This window comes from Perissodus microlepis, chromosome 22, assembly GCF_051167445.1.
Source record: "Perissodus microlepis isolate ML-2025 ecotype Zambia chromosome 22, ASM5116744v1, whole genome shotgun sequence".
Taxonomy (NCBI): Eukaryota; Metazoa; Chordata; class Actinopteri; order Cichliformes; family Cichlidae; genus Perissodus; species Perissodus microlepis.
In genome coordinates this window covers 11108135-11124627 of record NC_140481.1, presented here as the reverse complement: position 1 = coordinate 11124627, position 16493 = coordinate 11108135, and the positions used below count along the sequence as shown (strand labels likewise).

General features: G+C 41.2%; 1 protein-coding gene across 2 annotated transcripts; it reads right to left on the bottom strand.

The window, feature by feature from the left end:
* Positions 1–8: 8 nt before the first annotated feature.
* gja4 (gap junction protein alpha 4) lies at positions 9–8687 on the bottom strand. 2 transcript variants are annotated; one of them, XM_084919771.1, is made up of 2 exons: positions 8501–8687; positions 9–6788 (listed from the first exon to the last, which is right to left on the bottom strand). In XM_084919771.1, the coding sequence occupies exon 2, from the start codon at positions 6783–6785 to the stop codon at positions 5658–5660; it is 1128 nt and encodes a 375-aa protein (XP_084775897.1). In that variant the 5' UTR covers positions 6786–6788; positions 8501–8687; the 3' UTR covers positions 9–5657. The 2 variants fall into 2 exon arrangements, with proteins under 2 accessions (XP_084775897.1, XP_084775896.1); XM_084919770.1 differs by having other exon boundaries at positions 10–6794; positions 8501–8686.
* Between the last annotated feature and the right edge of the window lie 7806 nt (positions 8688–16493).

Sequence of the window (16493 nt, the reverse complement as noted above, 5' to 3'; positions counted from 1 at the left end):
GTCTGTCTGCTGGAAGGGCACCGCATCCCCCTATTAAACAACCACCACACAGACACACACACACACACACATTTGTGCAGAGAATACAAATCCAGCAGCACAGGTAGCTGTGTACCTAATGCAGTGTATACACTCACAAAAGGCTGACCACAAACATACCAAGGGTCTCGTATTTGTGAAATCAGTGGAGCATCTTGGCTCACCTAAAAACACTGCTTTCATTTCAGTGCAACGTGTTTAGGTAAATTAATCTCATCTCCCTTCATGGTATTTTTTATTTTTTTTTTGACATTTTGAGCACAGCAGGACAAACTTATCACACTGATTTATTATCATCTTAAAAACCTGTTATGAAAATCACATTAGGGAACACAAACCAACATTAATGTGCTCCAATTATTTTTGCTCACGCATCTGACAGACAGTAGTCAGTGCCAAGGCTTTTGCTGCGCAGTATCCACCTTGTATGTATTTGCATTGGAGATCATTTATCTGAATTTCAGGAGCAGAACCACACTTCATACACTACCTTCTGTTTCTCTTCCATTAACTACTAGAAATGCTGTCAAACCTAAAGGAGGCTGTGCCCCCAGCGAGAGAAGTCTCTTTGCTAAACAGAACAATGTGCAGATTTTAATATGACACAATTAGAGAAGGAGTTTTTCTGTCATGATCAGTAGTGTTTATTGTCCCAGATATGATAATCACATTTTGAATGTTTGCATTCAGAATAATGAAAAGAAGTAACTGCTCATTTTTTGAAACTGTGGGTATGGTAAAGAAAAAAGAAAACAAAACCTCAGTGGAAAACGTGAGGTCAAGGAAAAGTGTGAAGGAGAATGTTTAAGGAAAGAGAAGCATGGTACACAGCGAGCGCACTTACACTGAACTCCTTAATAATGTTGCAGCTGAGGGCAGTGTAGCTCCCCGGGTTGAGGAGGTGACTCATATTTCTGTATTCAAAGGAAAATTCCCTGCATCCATCACTTATCTGAGACTGGCGCCAGGTAAAAATTAATTCACAAAATTATTTCAAAATGATCTTAAAGGTTGGTTATTCAGCAATGGACATTACTAAAGCAAACTTAATTCAAGTGAACTTTAAACTCATTAACACCAGTTAATATAGCTCATAAGAAGTAATGCTGTTGTAAATTTCAAAACAAACCGTTGTTGATTATTCAAATGGGAATGGAAAACACACTTATAATTAACATTTACACCATCGGAGTCACTTTGTCAGGTTTTTTGATTTTTTGATTCTTTTCATGAAAGCAATCAAATCATGGAGTCAGGGTTAATCATGGATGGTGCACCGCTCTAAATCATGCGGTGGAGTTTCCCCCTTTCCTTTCATAAAGGATGTATGTATGCTTAAAGTGGTAATAAAGGAAGCATCAGGAGTGTTACTAATCAATATGACTATTTGACAGCTCCTCATCTGTTTTGGTGTTCACCATTCTGTACACCCGCCATCTACCCACAAACATAGCCCCAGGTTTGATACTAAGGAGATTGTTTTAACAATATATATATACACATATACATATACATATACATATATATGTAATAAAATCAACCTTGGTGGTGGTTTTTGGAACTTCTGACAGCACATCTTTGATATCCCCTGCTACCCTTTTCTCGTACAGAAACACTTAATCATAGACAAGGAGATGCCAGCATCTGGCCTCAGACCGACAATTTTTAACCTACTAGAGTACTTTCCAAACCTCTGAACTAAATTGCCACCCTATTATTTCTACAATCCCGCCCTAATATGGCAAACAAAAAATATTCCATTGTACACTGAAGAGTCAGATAAATATGTTGTACATATGTTCATCACTACAAACAACCCATGTCACATAAGTTCACTTGGTCTTTTGAGGAAATGAAACATTGATCAGTGCAGATATAAACACTGATGTGTAGCACAGCACGGCGTACACATATACACAGCTCTCTGTAAGATGTTTGTGAGGCATTGGCTCTCTTAATTGACTCCAGCCACACACACAGCAGGCACTTTGCCCACTTTCCTCATCCCACATAAACCCTTTGATGGGGCAGCAGTGGCATAAGGTCAGCAAACACAGGGGAGTCCATTTAAAACAATGTAACAATGCCCACAGCGGCTCCATTGTCAGGGTGAACAATCTTCAGCAACAAGTCCCCGGGGAGAAACAACACTGGAACGGGAAACAGATACAGGACCACTTCCTGTCGACAGTTTAAATTTAGGAACTGCTCAAAGTGTTTCTGTTGCAAATTGTTGAGTAGCACAAATGCCCAAATTAAAGACGTGGTGCATGAACCGTGTGCATTGTTATGGCTGCTGAGCGATTCGTGTGTCGGTATTGTTTGCATAGATTTCAAGAGAAACAAAGGGGGTTGGCACATGTAAGCTTTGCCTTTTCCACATTTAGATGAACCCCAGTATTGCTACTAAAATACTGCAGGAAACATTATTTCTAAACACATCCGGTTAAAGAAACATTGCACAGTTTTGGTGACCTCACCTAGCCTGTAGCTGCTGTTTTAAGGCCTGCTGTCTGAAAGCGTTTTGTGAAGTGAGGTAACGCCGGCCTTCTTAAGAGCGTGTTTGTGCATCTGAGTGCCTCGTTTGCCTTGTTCGGGGTCCTTTCCTTATAAACATGCAGGGCTTTCAGCAGTACAGCTGGCAGGAAGTATGACACTGGATCAGGCTGTTTTGGTCTAGCCTGGCACTCATTGCAGGTGAATCCTTTAAAGTCCCTCCAAAGGTTGGTGCTGGGCATGAGAGGTGGGCGGCACAACGGCTGACCTTTTATAATACCTGCTAGAGCTCGGCGGATATTTAAAGACCCTTCAAACTCCTTTATACTCCAAATGCTTCAGCATAGCTCTTTGCCCACGAGTATCCACGTACTGTATGCTCATTCACCAAACTAAAAGACTGTCTTTCTTTGTGTGATTAGCACCAGCACTGTGTGTGGCTTCACCAGCAGACTGAGGAAACGCATCAGCAGAGAATTCAACAATGTCAGGAAGCACAGTAAGAATGGCATCTGATCCCAGGAGCTGCCTTTCTAACTACAAGTATAAGCCTCTCTCACTGATACAGCTCTTCCCATCTTATGGACTGCCTTCATTTTAGTTTCATAGAGCAAGTATATTTAAACAAATGCAAATTCTATCAGATTATCTGGAAAGTGACTGGTTCCTCAGATCATTGGAAATAATCTAGACATGAATAATCTGTAATCAGACTAAATGTTCAATTGCCCCATTAGAGAAACATGCGCTCGGATCACTTTCATTGTTGTCTAGGGAACTGAATTTCTCTGAAAAAAAAATGGCTGAAGCAAAATAACCTACACTGTCTGTTGTTTTCATCCTCCTAGGTTTACATTTGCCTCGCTGAACAGGAGGTGAGAGTTGAGTCTGCAGATAGAGTAGAGCAGGACGTCGAGTCTCTCCACCTTGATGGGCTATTGAGGAAGACGGACGCAAAAGCTACTTCAGCTATTCGGTGTCTGGCTCCAGCAGGCGAGCGGAGGGCCGACACGGGTTGCCCTGCGCAATCTGTTCCTTGGCCTTTTGGCTTTTTTGTGGAAACACAGACACAAACAATTACACGGACACATACACGCGAATGCAGACTGAGATTTAAAAAGAAACAGAATAAAAAAGGGCTGCACGGGAATGCCAGATGCTAGCCAAGTTCTCGTGAACAGGCATTAAAGTGGGCAGCTTCAGCAGGCTGTTTGGATTGTTTTCTCAACAGTATCTGCCAATGTATCCTTGACATGCTCCTGCAATAAAAACACATTCCACTTTAAGCACACAGAAACAGGCTTCCTATTATTATTATACACTATAACATTTCTTTTTTTTTTTTGACAAACTGCTGTAAACTGAAAGTAAATGTCAGATTCTTCAGCTGCTTGTTGCAGATTTGACCTCTCAAACACACACACACACACACACACACACACACACACACACACACACACACACACACACACACACACACAGTTCAGACAGCTTGTGGCTTAAGAGCCTGCCTCACTTGAATTTCCCACCGACCACCTTTCCTGCCATAGATAACTGCTTATCATCATGTGGACAGTCTAGTAAATTGCTGGAAATGAATGCTGTATTGCTGCAGAGCTACAAATCTAAAAAAGACATATGAGTACATTCTTTCAGAGGCTGGGCGAGCACCTTTTGTCGAAGGTGCTGAGTTCTGTATTTTATCAATTGCTTTCCTCAAAAAGAAAAAGAAAAAAAAGCAGCGTTGGCCATCAGTGCAGTGCACTCCAGGGGAAATTAAATAGAGCCTGAATAAAGTGCGATTCTTCCTCATATGAACTTTTACTGGCATTTTGAGTGATGGCCTTGTTGCCTGTGCAGCCACAGTTACATATTTGAAAACAGCCATTAAGTCAAAAGTGTTTTCCCTCCATTTTTCCCCGTTTTCTCCCCTCAGTTGGTTGTGCTCATAATAGCGTGTAAAACCCATCCTCTCCTCCACACCTCTCTCTTTCTATTATTTATTCTATTATCTTCCTCTTGAATGATTAATTTCCTGTAGCGGGGACAGTATTTGGATAGCAGCAAGTGAGCAGTCGCTTAATAGAGATTTTCCCCCGTAGAAATCTCATCCCTGTGTTTGGGAAAGAAAGTGAATAAAACCATGATGAACACAAAGCAGGCTGAAAGGTTCTGAAAGTATATCTGTGATGCAGTTATTGATTTTTTTTCATATGTTCATTATACTTTAAACTTTATTTCTTCAAAAAAAATAATAAATATTATCACTTTGCAATATCTCAAAAATAAACATTAAATACAGTTTTCACAGAACAACTCGTTTCCTTTCTTTGAATTTGTACATTTCTGTACCGCTTTCAGCCCCGGTCGCGGTGCAAGATCAACCTCTAACCGACTAAAGGTTTAGTTTTCATTCATTCAAATGGATGCCTGTCTTTGTGTTGTGCTTTCCTTCTCTCTGTTTTCTTCGTAGATATAATGCTGCGGTTATTGGCGATAATAAGTCCCATAGTTTGGTTTCCCCTTTCCCTCTGCTCCTGCTCTCCAAACCCACATCCTCAACTTGACCGGCAAAAACTCGTTGGGAAATTATATTGTGTGTGTGCATGCATGCGTGCGTGCCTGCATCCACGCAGTCATTATCCTCCCGGGACCTGAGCGTGATCCAGAGACCAGTACATTCCACAGGGTGGACAGAGCCTTTGGGAGAGAACTGGCTTCAAAAAGAAGTTACAGTGCAAATCTCCAGGGAGTATATTTAAATTTAGCTCTCCAGTAAACTCTCACACAACACCCTCTCCAAAGCCCACTTTCACATTCAGCACTAAAAACCCATTAAATGTAACGTTAAGGCATCTTATGACTTTAATCTTCTCTCACTGTGGAGTCTCATTTTCTTTGCCTTGGGGAGTGCTCTTTAAATGTTTCACTTTGAATAGGTCCATTTATCTGATAAATCTCTGTTTGAATGTCTGTCAGCCTCTGAGGCATTATGTTCACAGTACAGTAGCTGTTCTTCTGTATCTTACTGTGCACTCCTGATAGTCAAGTGTGCAGGAAATATTTATAAAAAAAATCTGAAGCCCAAAAAACACTCCCATAGAAACATCAGTCTGACTGCATCATACATAATGCTTTTGTTTTGAGTGTCCCTTATGAGCACCCTTAGTAGTTTTTCCTGTGTGGTGTGCATGTTTCTTATAATGGACTCTAGGGGAATGTGTATTTCTCATAGCACCCATACAGTTCACATAACTGGGAAGCGCGTCGCTCCCAGCATCTCCAGTTCCCCAGTTCACCTCTATGGGCATGTCCCCGTAGCTCTCACAGGGGTTTGGACAGCATGCAGCCTCACTCTGCATCTCAATATGGCTCCCTGCTTTATAAGCCTGTGATGCTTCCGTTTGGAGTTCTGGAGTCTTTTGTCGCACCGGTTCCCGCTCAGGCCGAGGTAGGTAGTCCTGTTGCTGGGCCGAGCGTTTCTCCAGGCGGTAGGCGATGGCAAGCTGGAGCAGATGGAGGAGCTCGATGAGGTTTAGTAACAGGGAGATGGCAGCAATCACCTGAGTATAGATGGTGAAAATAGTCTTTTCTGTGGGTCGAGACACAAAGCAGTCCACCGTGTGGGGACAAGGGTACTTTTTACACTCAAACTTTGGTGCAATGAAGAAGCCATCGTAAAGGAACCAAAGCCCAACAATAAAGCCGACCTCTAAGAGGACTTTCAATAAGATGCTGAATGCGTATGCTCCCAGCAGCCTGCCTTTCAGTTTGGGCACCTCGGGAGACTTCTCAATCCTTCTGCCTTTCATGCCACTCTTTTCTTTCTCTGTCTCTTCATTTTTTGTGATATCGCCTCTTTCTGTGTGAACTTGCCCATTTTTTCTTCCACCAGCACCTCCTTCTTCAGCCTGCTTGTCATCATCTTTTCTCCTGTCCTTCCCAGCCCTTATAGCCACATATCCAAAGTAAAAGATGGTCGGCGTGGAGACGAAGATGACCTGGAGGACAAAGTAGCGGAAGTGGGATATAGGGAAGGCTTTATCGTAGCAAACAGCAGTGCAGCCAGGCTGGATGGTATTGCAAACAAAGTCTGCTTGCTCGTCATCCCAGGCAGACTCAGCAGCAGTTCCCAGTACCAGCATGCGAAACAGAAAAAGTACGGTAAGCCAGACCCGGCCAATAGCTGTTGAATACTCCTGGCCCTCCTCCAGCAGGTGCTCCAGGAAGGACCAGTCAGCTCTGGACATCCTCTGCTCCTAACATGGAGACAACAGGTCATTAAAGTTACCCACAAAAGGTGCATAAGTTTTGGTAGGATTTTGTAGCATATATAAGTAATAACCTATCATAATCTACACCTTTTTCACCTCAAACTCTAATCTCAAGTGAAAGCTGTTCAGTCAGGTAACGTGGACCCATTAAACTTGTCTACAGGTCTAGTTTTTAATATGGGTCATATGGCCTCGTTTTCTTGACTGCTCAATCGCTAAACAGGCTGAACCATTGTTACACTTAATCACCTACCTGGCACATTGTTATTACCATTACAAAATTGTTAGTGCTTTTTAAAACTCATAGCCAGAGCATAAACCTTTAATCACACCTATAAGCAGCAAATGAGCTAAGTTTCTCCAACCTTTTCAGCATAATGGTGTCTCTATTTGCTGAGGAACGTGTATCTGGCTGCAGCCCCCCTATTAGTTCTTCCATGAGCTCACACTCTTGTTAAGGTGGGGCCCCAACTCCTCATCATGGAGACGTGAAAAAGTGAGCCCCCCACTAAAATGAACTAAAACAAAAACATATGCTGCCAAAGTTAGCTTTTAGAATGAATGGGAAGGGGTGTACACTTTGTCTGTTCGCAGCAAACCGGGGTGAACAAGTCCAAATGAGGCAACGTTTACATAATGCAGGCACAAAGAATATATTCTATTCTGGGCTGGATGAATCAGTTCATTTATGCACACTTTAATTATACAGTTTAATTGATTTTATTTAAAAAAATAAAATGTTGTCAGTAATGGGAATGGAAGCCGTGGAAATCGTTAACGATAAATGACACAGTCGGTGGCTTGTCGGGAAACTCAGCGCGCGCACACACACACACACACACACACAACTGAATAAACATCCTGTGTGAGCGAGTTCAGGCTCTGCTGTGACACTTGTCTATTTGTTTATTCTATTAATATTTGTCTGTTATTTTCTCCCCCGTGAGAAGGAAAAACGTCTCCGACAGGGAAACTAAAAACTCTTCTGACAGCACGAGGAGTTTCAATGAACTGTCAGGGATACTGGCCCCAGCTGAACAGGCACAGAAATCACTAACTTGACTGATCCTCTTTCGGGGGTATTGTCTCGAGGATGGCTGTTATCTCTACAAAACATACCACAGAATATCAGCAGACTAGTGGGAGGTCACTCTAGGAGATGGGAAATCTAGCATTGATTTGATAAAGCAGACCATCCATATTAAGTATCAAAGCAACAATACAAAAGAAAAAATAATCAACAAGTCAAATTAAGGTGAAGCAGGTCTCCCTTTTAAAGTAGTTTTAAAGCCACCCGGCTTATTACTGTCCGACTTTAACAACACAGAAGGAAAAGAATAAGAAGCAGACTCATTGTAAGATCTACCAAAGTTCAAGAACAACTTTAACAGGCCAGACATCAAAACCTCATCCAAGGCTAAAAGAATAAATTCTCCACTGAAAATAGATTTTATTCTAGGACTAGCCTATCATCCATCTCTGAAAAGATGGTCTTAAGGTTTCAGCCCAAGTGTAAATCGCTTTAAAAAAATATTACTACTAATAATATTAATTCCAAAAAAGGAATCCAATAAATAAAAATGTGTCAAACAACGTAGAGTATAATTCAGTCACTGACAACTAATCAGAACTGTATAGAGTGTATATGCCCTCCTTTTTTTTTTTTGTTTTCTCACTGAAAACCTTCTCACCTTTCTCTCTCTAGAAGCCGGGTTTGTCTCCTTACAGCCTCACAGGTCCCAGCAACCAGTGCGTCTTTAATGTCACCTCCGCTCTATCCAGTGGTGGACTACACTGCTGCTCCGGTCGGGTTGTGTTTTGCCTTCTTTAAAAAGAATCGATGTAATCGGAAAAAGTGGGGAGAACTTTCCCATGCTTGCTCAAACCGGCCCTCCCTCAGGAACTTGGTCCAGGAAATGGGATGGATGAACTCACAGCGGTTCTGGTTAACTGCGCTCTGGTCTTAGCTTTGTTTAAAGACCGCAGATTTGCATTAATTGCATGGGAATGTCGCCTGCCTTCGGCAATTTAAAGGTTAGAGGTTCAAGAGTTTGGGGGAAAAAGTAATAGTATGGCCTTTGTAGAGAAGGGAGTGGCAAAAAATGTTTTAACGCGTTGCTGTGGAGTGAGACGATTCGTACAAATGAACATAAATAAACGTATTTTGTAAGTCGATCACTTTGTGCACATTATTGGGGCAGACTGAGTTATAATTGTTTTTCTAGCGTATAAAAACGAATAACCTTCAATTAATAAGCATTTTAAATACCAGTAAAGTTTATCTGATTCCGCTCCTAAGAGTGCAGGATAAAACATCTATATCTGTCCATATCTGTGCAGCCTTATGAACCTTATATTCTCGCCTACTATGATTGTTGTTAGTAGACTCCTGTAATTTTCCATCATGCCACATAATGGCGCCAGTCCCCTTATTTCCAAGAAGCGTGTCTCTTCAATAAAGCCCCATAATTGGCTGTAATGTGAATATTGTTTAACTTACGTAAATCGGTTTTTGACTGAATTCCATCTTTATTTATAACTTTCTGTTTTTTCAATCGGTGTAATGCTGAAAACTGTACGTGGATTTAATTTGTTTTAATTCCTAAGGGCTTGTATTTTGTTATCATCATTCTATATTTTAATTTTTAAAAAGAATTTAATTTGTATTGTGTTTATTCAGTGGGTATAGCTGTGTGTGTGTGTACACGTGACTTATTAAGGTACCATCTAATCTAGAATAAGTCGCATTGCTGTACTGCTTTGCTGCACAGCACATGAGGACAAACTCTTGCTGCAAAAGAGTTTGTCTTCTTGTTGTGCTTCTTGGAAGTCTGCAGTCAGACCATGTATGTTTTTACTTCTTTTTTTTTCATTCAAGGCCCAGACAATAGGCTAGTTGAGCACAGGCTTTGTTCGCAGATGTTTGGCTATAGTCAATGTATATGATATAAATCACATATTCTGTCCCTATTTAAGATAGGAATAATACAAAACCTTGAGGTCATAGACTGAATTAAGAAAAAAAACTTTCTTTTTTTAGACTACGAATACAGACTGCAAAAGAAGATGCTGAACGTTTAATTGAATATGTTAAACCACATCTCTGAGAATTAAACCCTTCTCAAGTCACCAAGAATTTAAAATAGTGATTCCTTTTAAGTGAAAATTTTACTCACAATTACACAAAAAACAGCCTTGTTAGTAACAACGCTGTACAACACCAGATTGCGTGTCACAACATAGTCTGTCCCAGTTGAGCCACTTATCACCAGTGCACTTATAACCGTCTGATGGCACACTCGGGCCAATTAAAGCTTTTCCTGAAAAGTCATCTCCTCTCAACCGCTCCAAATCATCACTGTACTATTATAAAGTGTCAGTATGTAGATTTTGAGAAGAATTAGGAGGCCGGGTTCATCTCACCGGCTGCTGCACAAAGCGGACCAGGATAGAAAGCCCAGTAAATTGACAGTGAATCATTCTGACAGATCAGCGTCTTGCTCTTTTCTTTGGTCATTACATCTGCAGATGAATGGCGAGGAGAGAAGTGAGGACACCCGACAGAGAGTAATAGAACTGTTTCTATTCAGGAGATGCACTATGTCTTCCTGTGTTCGGTGTGTTCTTCCCTACTGGTACAGTTATCAATGAAACTAATTGCCTGCCTCAACTTCAATCAATTCCTCACTGCTGGATACATTTTATCATTCGCTATTGTATTTTATGAGTGATTCAGTCCTGAGTGTGCATCGGCTAGCTCAATAATGCAGATATGAATATAGAGTGGGAGAAGTAATTCAAAGAACATCCCATTATGAGTTTTGGTGGGGGAGGAGAGAGAAGGATTTTGAGGTTCTCTTTGTTGGCTTGCATCTGGTAAAACTACGAGGCTTAAACGATACAGACAGGTGTATTCCCGCAGGTTAAAATGAAGCAACTATGCCCTCATCCATTCACTTGACAGCTTCAGTCCCCTTAGAAAAAAGAGAAAGTAGTGACAGCAAACAAATCATGGCTATGTTTGTGTGCTTTTCTTCTTTAACATTAATAAATAAAGGACGGGGTGTTAAATCACCCTCACCTTGCTTTGCTAAATGATTAACTGCAAACACTGCCTGCAGTAAAACAAGCCACAACACCTCGTATCCGATTGCTCTTTACCTTCTGACACAGTTTGCTGAGGTAAAAAACAATTTTTTACAAAAACTAAAGACATGCTGATCTTTCCAGCATTTTCATCTACACTGAAAAAGTCCTAACAGTTATGTTGTGACATTACTGTGCAGATAATCCTTTTCTCTAATGGATATGAGACTTTGGTGGTCCCCAACTGTTTCTGCAATCAGCGGCAGGTCAGAATTTTCACTTATCCAGTAAAATATCTCGAAAGCAACCCTGAAACTTGCTGACATGCCAATTTTTAAGTTCACAGATAAAATATATCTGACATTTTGTCTGTGCATAGTTTCTCCCTTTTGAAATAACTTTGTAATTTTGGATTCTTTGGGTTTTGTTAAGGTTTGACAAGGCTTTCGATACAGGCAGGGGTAACTGACAACCATCTGGTGAATCTCACAGTGTTTGGTCTACAGGTGCCTTTTAAATAAATTATATGACAAACAGCATGACCTGCTGTGTGGTATGGCCTGTCTAAGCTTTTGCTCTGGTATTTGTGAATGAAATTCTAATATTTTATTGGTCTGCCTTTTGCACCAGTAAGCAGGTAGCTGTATCTATGCATTGCACCCATAAGGCTTATGGGCCAGTTTGCTGACCACCCGCTTGTCTAAATTTGGTCACATCTGGCTCCACAACTCAAGGCTATAGGGGCATAAGGCCATGCCCATCATCTATATACAGTTTATAGTTAGTTTTAACTAGCAGATGAAAAGCTGCTAAAAACTCTAAACTAACACAATGAGCATTTTACTTTATGTTATTGTAGCTGTGATGTTTTTTTTTCATGCCAGTATTATCTCATTACATTCTCACGAAGACGCTAGGACAGCTGCTGAAAGCTTAGTTTTGTTCACTATGTTGTTTTATCAGCACTATTTTTGCTCATGTGCCCACCTGCTTTCATCTTTTTTCAACACTGATTAATACATTTATGTTGGCCTTCATTTGCGGTGATTTACACTCTTGGATTTCTTGTATTTGTCTTAACACTTTAAAGCCTGAACTGTGAAAAAATTGCTAAAATAATTCTCTTTTAAAAAACTGGAGTGTTTATTGAACCATCTTACAATTAAAAAAAAGAAATTAAATAACAATTTGCGTAATTTTTGCTACATTAGGCATTTTTGCGCAATTTAATGTTTATTGTATACAAAGCAAACACTCAGAGATTGCACCTTCCCCCTGAAGGGCAAGGGCAATTCAAAAGATATTGATGTTTTTATTAAATAATAATGGATTGCATTTATATAGCGCTTTTCAAGACCCTCAAAGTGCTTTACGATTCCACTATTCATTCACTCTCACACTGGTGGAGGCAAGCTACAGTTGTAGCCACAGCCGCCCTGGGCAGACTGACAGAAGCGAGGCTGCCATATCGCACCATCGGCCCCTCTGGCCATCACCAGTAGGTGAAGTGTCTTGCCCAAGAACACAACGACCGAGACTGTCCAAGCCGGGGCTCGAACCGGCAACCTTCCGATTACAAGATGAACTGACAACTCTTGAGCCACGATCGCCCCTAAAATTTACTGATGTCAGCATTGTTAATGTGGAAATCTGGTGTAGTATAATCATTTTTATTTGCCATTTTGATGCCATATAATTTTGTACAAACAAAGAAAGTGCTTATGACCCCCACTGACTAATACATTGCTTTAAAGTTAGGAAATACACCAATAGAAATTAAAGCTTTTTCCTGATTCATGTGACCCTGACCTTTGCCCTATGACCTTGAAGTATTACCTACTGAAATGGTGTATTTTATTATCTTTAAACATAGCTCTCTACATGACCTTTCATATGATATATTGTTTGATACAGTTTCTCAAAAATTTTCTTCATGGTCATTTTTGACCTTAGGCACTAACAGTGAAGTTGATGGTGCCCGCACTTAGCCTGCTCATGACTGCCAAGGCATGCTATAAAGTTGTGATGTTTGAAGATGATCTATAGAAAATTGTGGGTAATATTCGTTTTTAACTGATTTTCACATGTGCATGAGCTTGACCCAATTAGTCACCAAAATGAAATTAGCTCAAGCTGTTACTGATATCTGTTATCACACAAAACTTTAACATGATATCTTGAAAACTGTGGATGCTAGGCTGCTAACAAACAGACAGACACACACACAAATGGAACATACTCCCTCCCTTCATATAAGGGGACACATAAGGGGGTTAGGGTTAAAAATAACACTGATGATGTATAGGTCCCCGAAACTCATGTATCAAATATGACATGTATGATGTTACAATGTTAAGATCGAAAACGGATGCAGCTGCATTTCCCTAACATCACTGTGTCACAGTCGTCACACTCTGAGAGAAATGCAAAGACCTTTTGCCATGTTTTATTGTGCAAAAATTAAGTTTCAAGTCTTAATGTGAAAATCGTATTTCTTCCACTGGATGTGTGTTTCCAGGGGATAGCACAAGATTGACTCTGTCAGTTGTGTTAACAGTAAATTTCCCGCACAGCAGGCACTGTGTGTCTATCACTGCTGTCTGGTTAGTAAAGATGTCAACACTACATGAGCTATGGATTCTGGGTTGCACAGCTTTGCGTATTTTTTTGATGAAATATGCATGACACAGGCAGAGCTGTAGTTCTTCTGAAGCGATAAAGATATACATAGATACACCGGCTGTGGGGAGAAGGGTTGTGACAGGGATTTCAACAATACCATTGTGATAGCTGCAACTAAATACAGCTATATCCTGTATCTGGTTCTTTACGATTTATATTGTTCGATTATATCTTAAGAATTCAGAGTTCTCCTCTTTACTCTTACTCCCTCGTATGTCTCCCATGTGTCCCTGATGAAGTCAGGCTGCGTACCCATAGTGGTGTCTAGATCTCAGTGTGGTCCTCTTACAGTACACTGTGTCACCCAGTCTTGTTACACCTATGGACAGACACTATTGATTGGAGCCAGCTTGGAGCATTGCCATGAAAGTGCACATTGGCAGCTGCTGACATCTTTATTAGAAAAGCCGGACAAGGAGGATCAGCAAGTTTCCCCTTATCAAAAGCCCGAAGGGCATGAACCAGCTACAGCGCACATCACTTTTGTTTGGGGATCAATTGACTGGCCAGACTTTTGTAGGGGATCAATTAGTTCTGTCCACTGGGCATAATACACTCTGGCAACAAATAAATCAAAGTCATCATAGAAGGCAAGCCCTCTTACGAGTGATTATCTGATGCTTGGCATGAATTCAAAAACTGTTCTCACTGACTTAAATGTACACTATAGTAGTTTTACACATGCACTGCAGACCTGAACTTTTCTAGGTAGTATCTGATGGATGCATGTAAAACTGTAAGTATCTGACTAGGTCTAAATGGACATTAAACAGTATTTATATTGCCAGCTTGTCTCGCAGATGTCCACATCGACACAGCTTCAGCTGGTCAGCATCCTCAACTATACCAAATATTACCAAGTATTACCAGCAGTAGAACTAACTCCTGCCCACTACATTATGTCTTAAAAGACTACAGCTGACTGTGTCCCGACCTGACTCTCCCAACATTTTCTGGATTTAATGAGGGAAAACAGCTTATGTAACTTGTGAGCTGGGGTCTCTCAGTAAAATTATAATAGAAGACTGAAGCTGCATTAACACTGTAAGCAATTCTCTCATCGCACGTTGCCTTAAAACCGGTGGTTGGTCATTTGCGAGATTATATGCTCCGGTTACTTAGGTAACGCTCTAATGTATTTTCTGTCAGGTCATATTGTCAATCAACTGTATCCTGCACTCTTATTGGTACTTCCTTCAATTGCTTGCCTAAAAGCTGACAGAAGGGTTTTTTTCACCCATTTTACTTGAAGTCCCCAAATGTCATTGACTTTGTGTGGTCTCTGGTCTCCACATCAAAGGAAAATTCATCCATACTGGGCACACCTTAAGTCTGGTAGTTCATCATCATTGCAGATAAAATATATACAATATGGCTCAACCAGTAATCATGCTTTTAGATGAGGTACTGTACTCAAGTTTTATTCATATTGTTTCCTCATAACTTTAGCTAATGTTAGATTAGCTGTTAACTTACCAGTGTTTAGTTTATTTAGACTATCTACATAACAGCTGTAGCTAATGTTAGGTGTCAAATTCAGTAGTAGATGAGTACCATTATTCATGATTAAAACAACCATACATTCTTCTTCTTTTTCTTATCTAGTTCAGGATTGGAGTCATCGGGCAACAGGCTGGGTAACAGAGGGCAGGGCTAACACAGACAGACAACCATTCACAAAGACTTTCACACCTTTGGACAATTTAGAATCACCAATAGACCTAACCTCACTAACTGAATGTCTTAACTCCGCCAAGGACCATCCTAAGCCCGACTGCAAAAGGAGGAAGGTGGTCACCCTGCCGAAGTGACCAGAACCGGGAGACCGGGGAAAACAGGTACGAATCCGATGGACAGCTCTGAATTAAATTCTTTGTTTAATGCTACCGCATCCGGGGCAGCCGATGCACCAGTATTGGGGAACCAGGATGCTGGTGAGAAGTGGGCTACTGGCCGAAGAAACCGAAAGATCATCACACCGAAAGTGGAAATACAAATCGCCGTGTGGAATGTTCAAACTGGTCACCACATCGGCCAAAAAGAAATAATTGCCAAAGAACTCCTGAGCTGCAAAATCGACATTCCAGCTTTATCCGAACTATGACTCACAGCATCGGGAAAGATGGTCGTCAAACTACCGCTCACCGAAAACCAGATGGCACTCTACTATTCGGGTGGAGAAAAACGAAAGGCAGGAGTCGGCTTCATAGTTGCCCGTCGTGCAACCAAGAGTGTCATCGCATTCCAGCCGATCTCCAATCGCCTTGCAGTGCTCACCATCAGCGGTACCATCAAAACACACCTCGACACCATCTACGCACCAACTGAGACAAGTCCAGACCCAGCCAAGGACGATTTCTATAACCAACTACAACACATGTTGGATTCAGTCTCGCAGACCGAATTGATCATACTGGCTGGAGACTTCAACGCCCACACAGGTACCGATCGGACTGGGTGGGAAAGCACGATGAGCCGTTTTGGACATGATGTAATGAATGACAATGGTTTGCGCCTTTTGTCCTTCACCAACACCTACAACTTCATCATCGGAAACACCCAATTTCAACATCCAAAGAAACATCAACTCACATGGCGAAATCCAATGGGCGACGACTCGCCGATGTTGGACTACATCCTGATCAACTCCCGTTTCCGATCATCACTTAAGGATGTTTGTTCGATGTGCAGCCCAGATTGTGGATCAGACCACTATCTTGTGCGTGCAGTGATAAAACTTCGACTACAAAGAGCCAAACGCAAATAGCGCCCATCTGCAAAGCTCGAATGGAAATGCCTGTTAGATCCCGCTCACAAGGCGGAATTTCAAAAAGCATTATCCAACCGTTTTGCAACACTGGTGCCATCTCAAGGCGTCAACGTTGAAGAGCAACAAGTTTCGGACGCCATCATGGA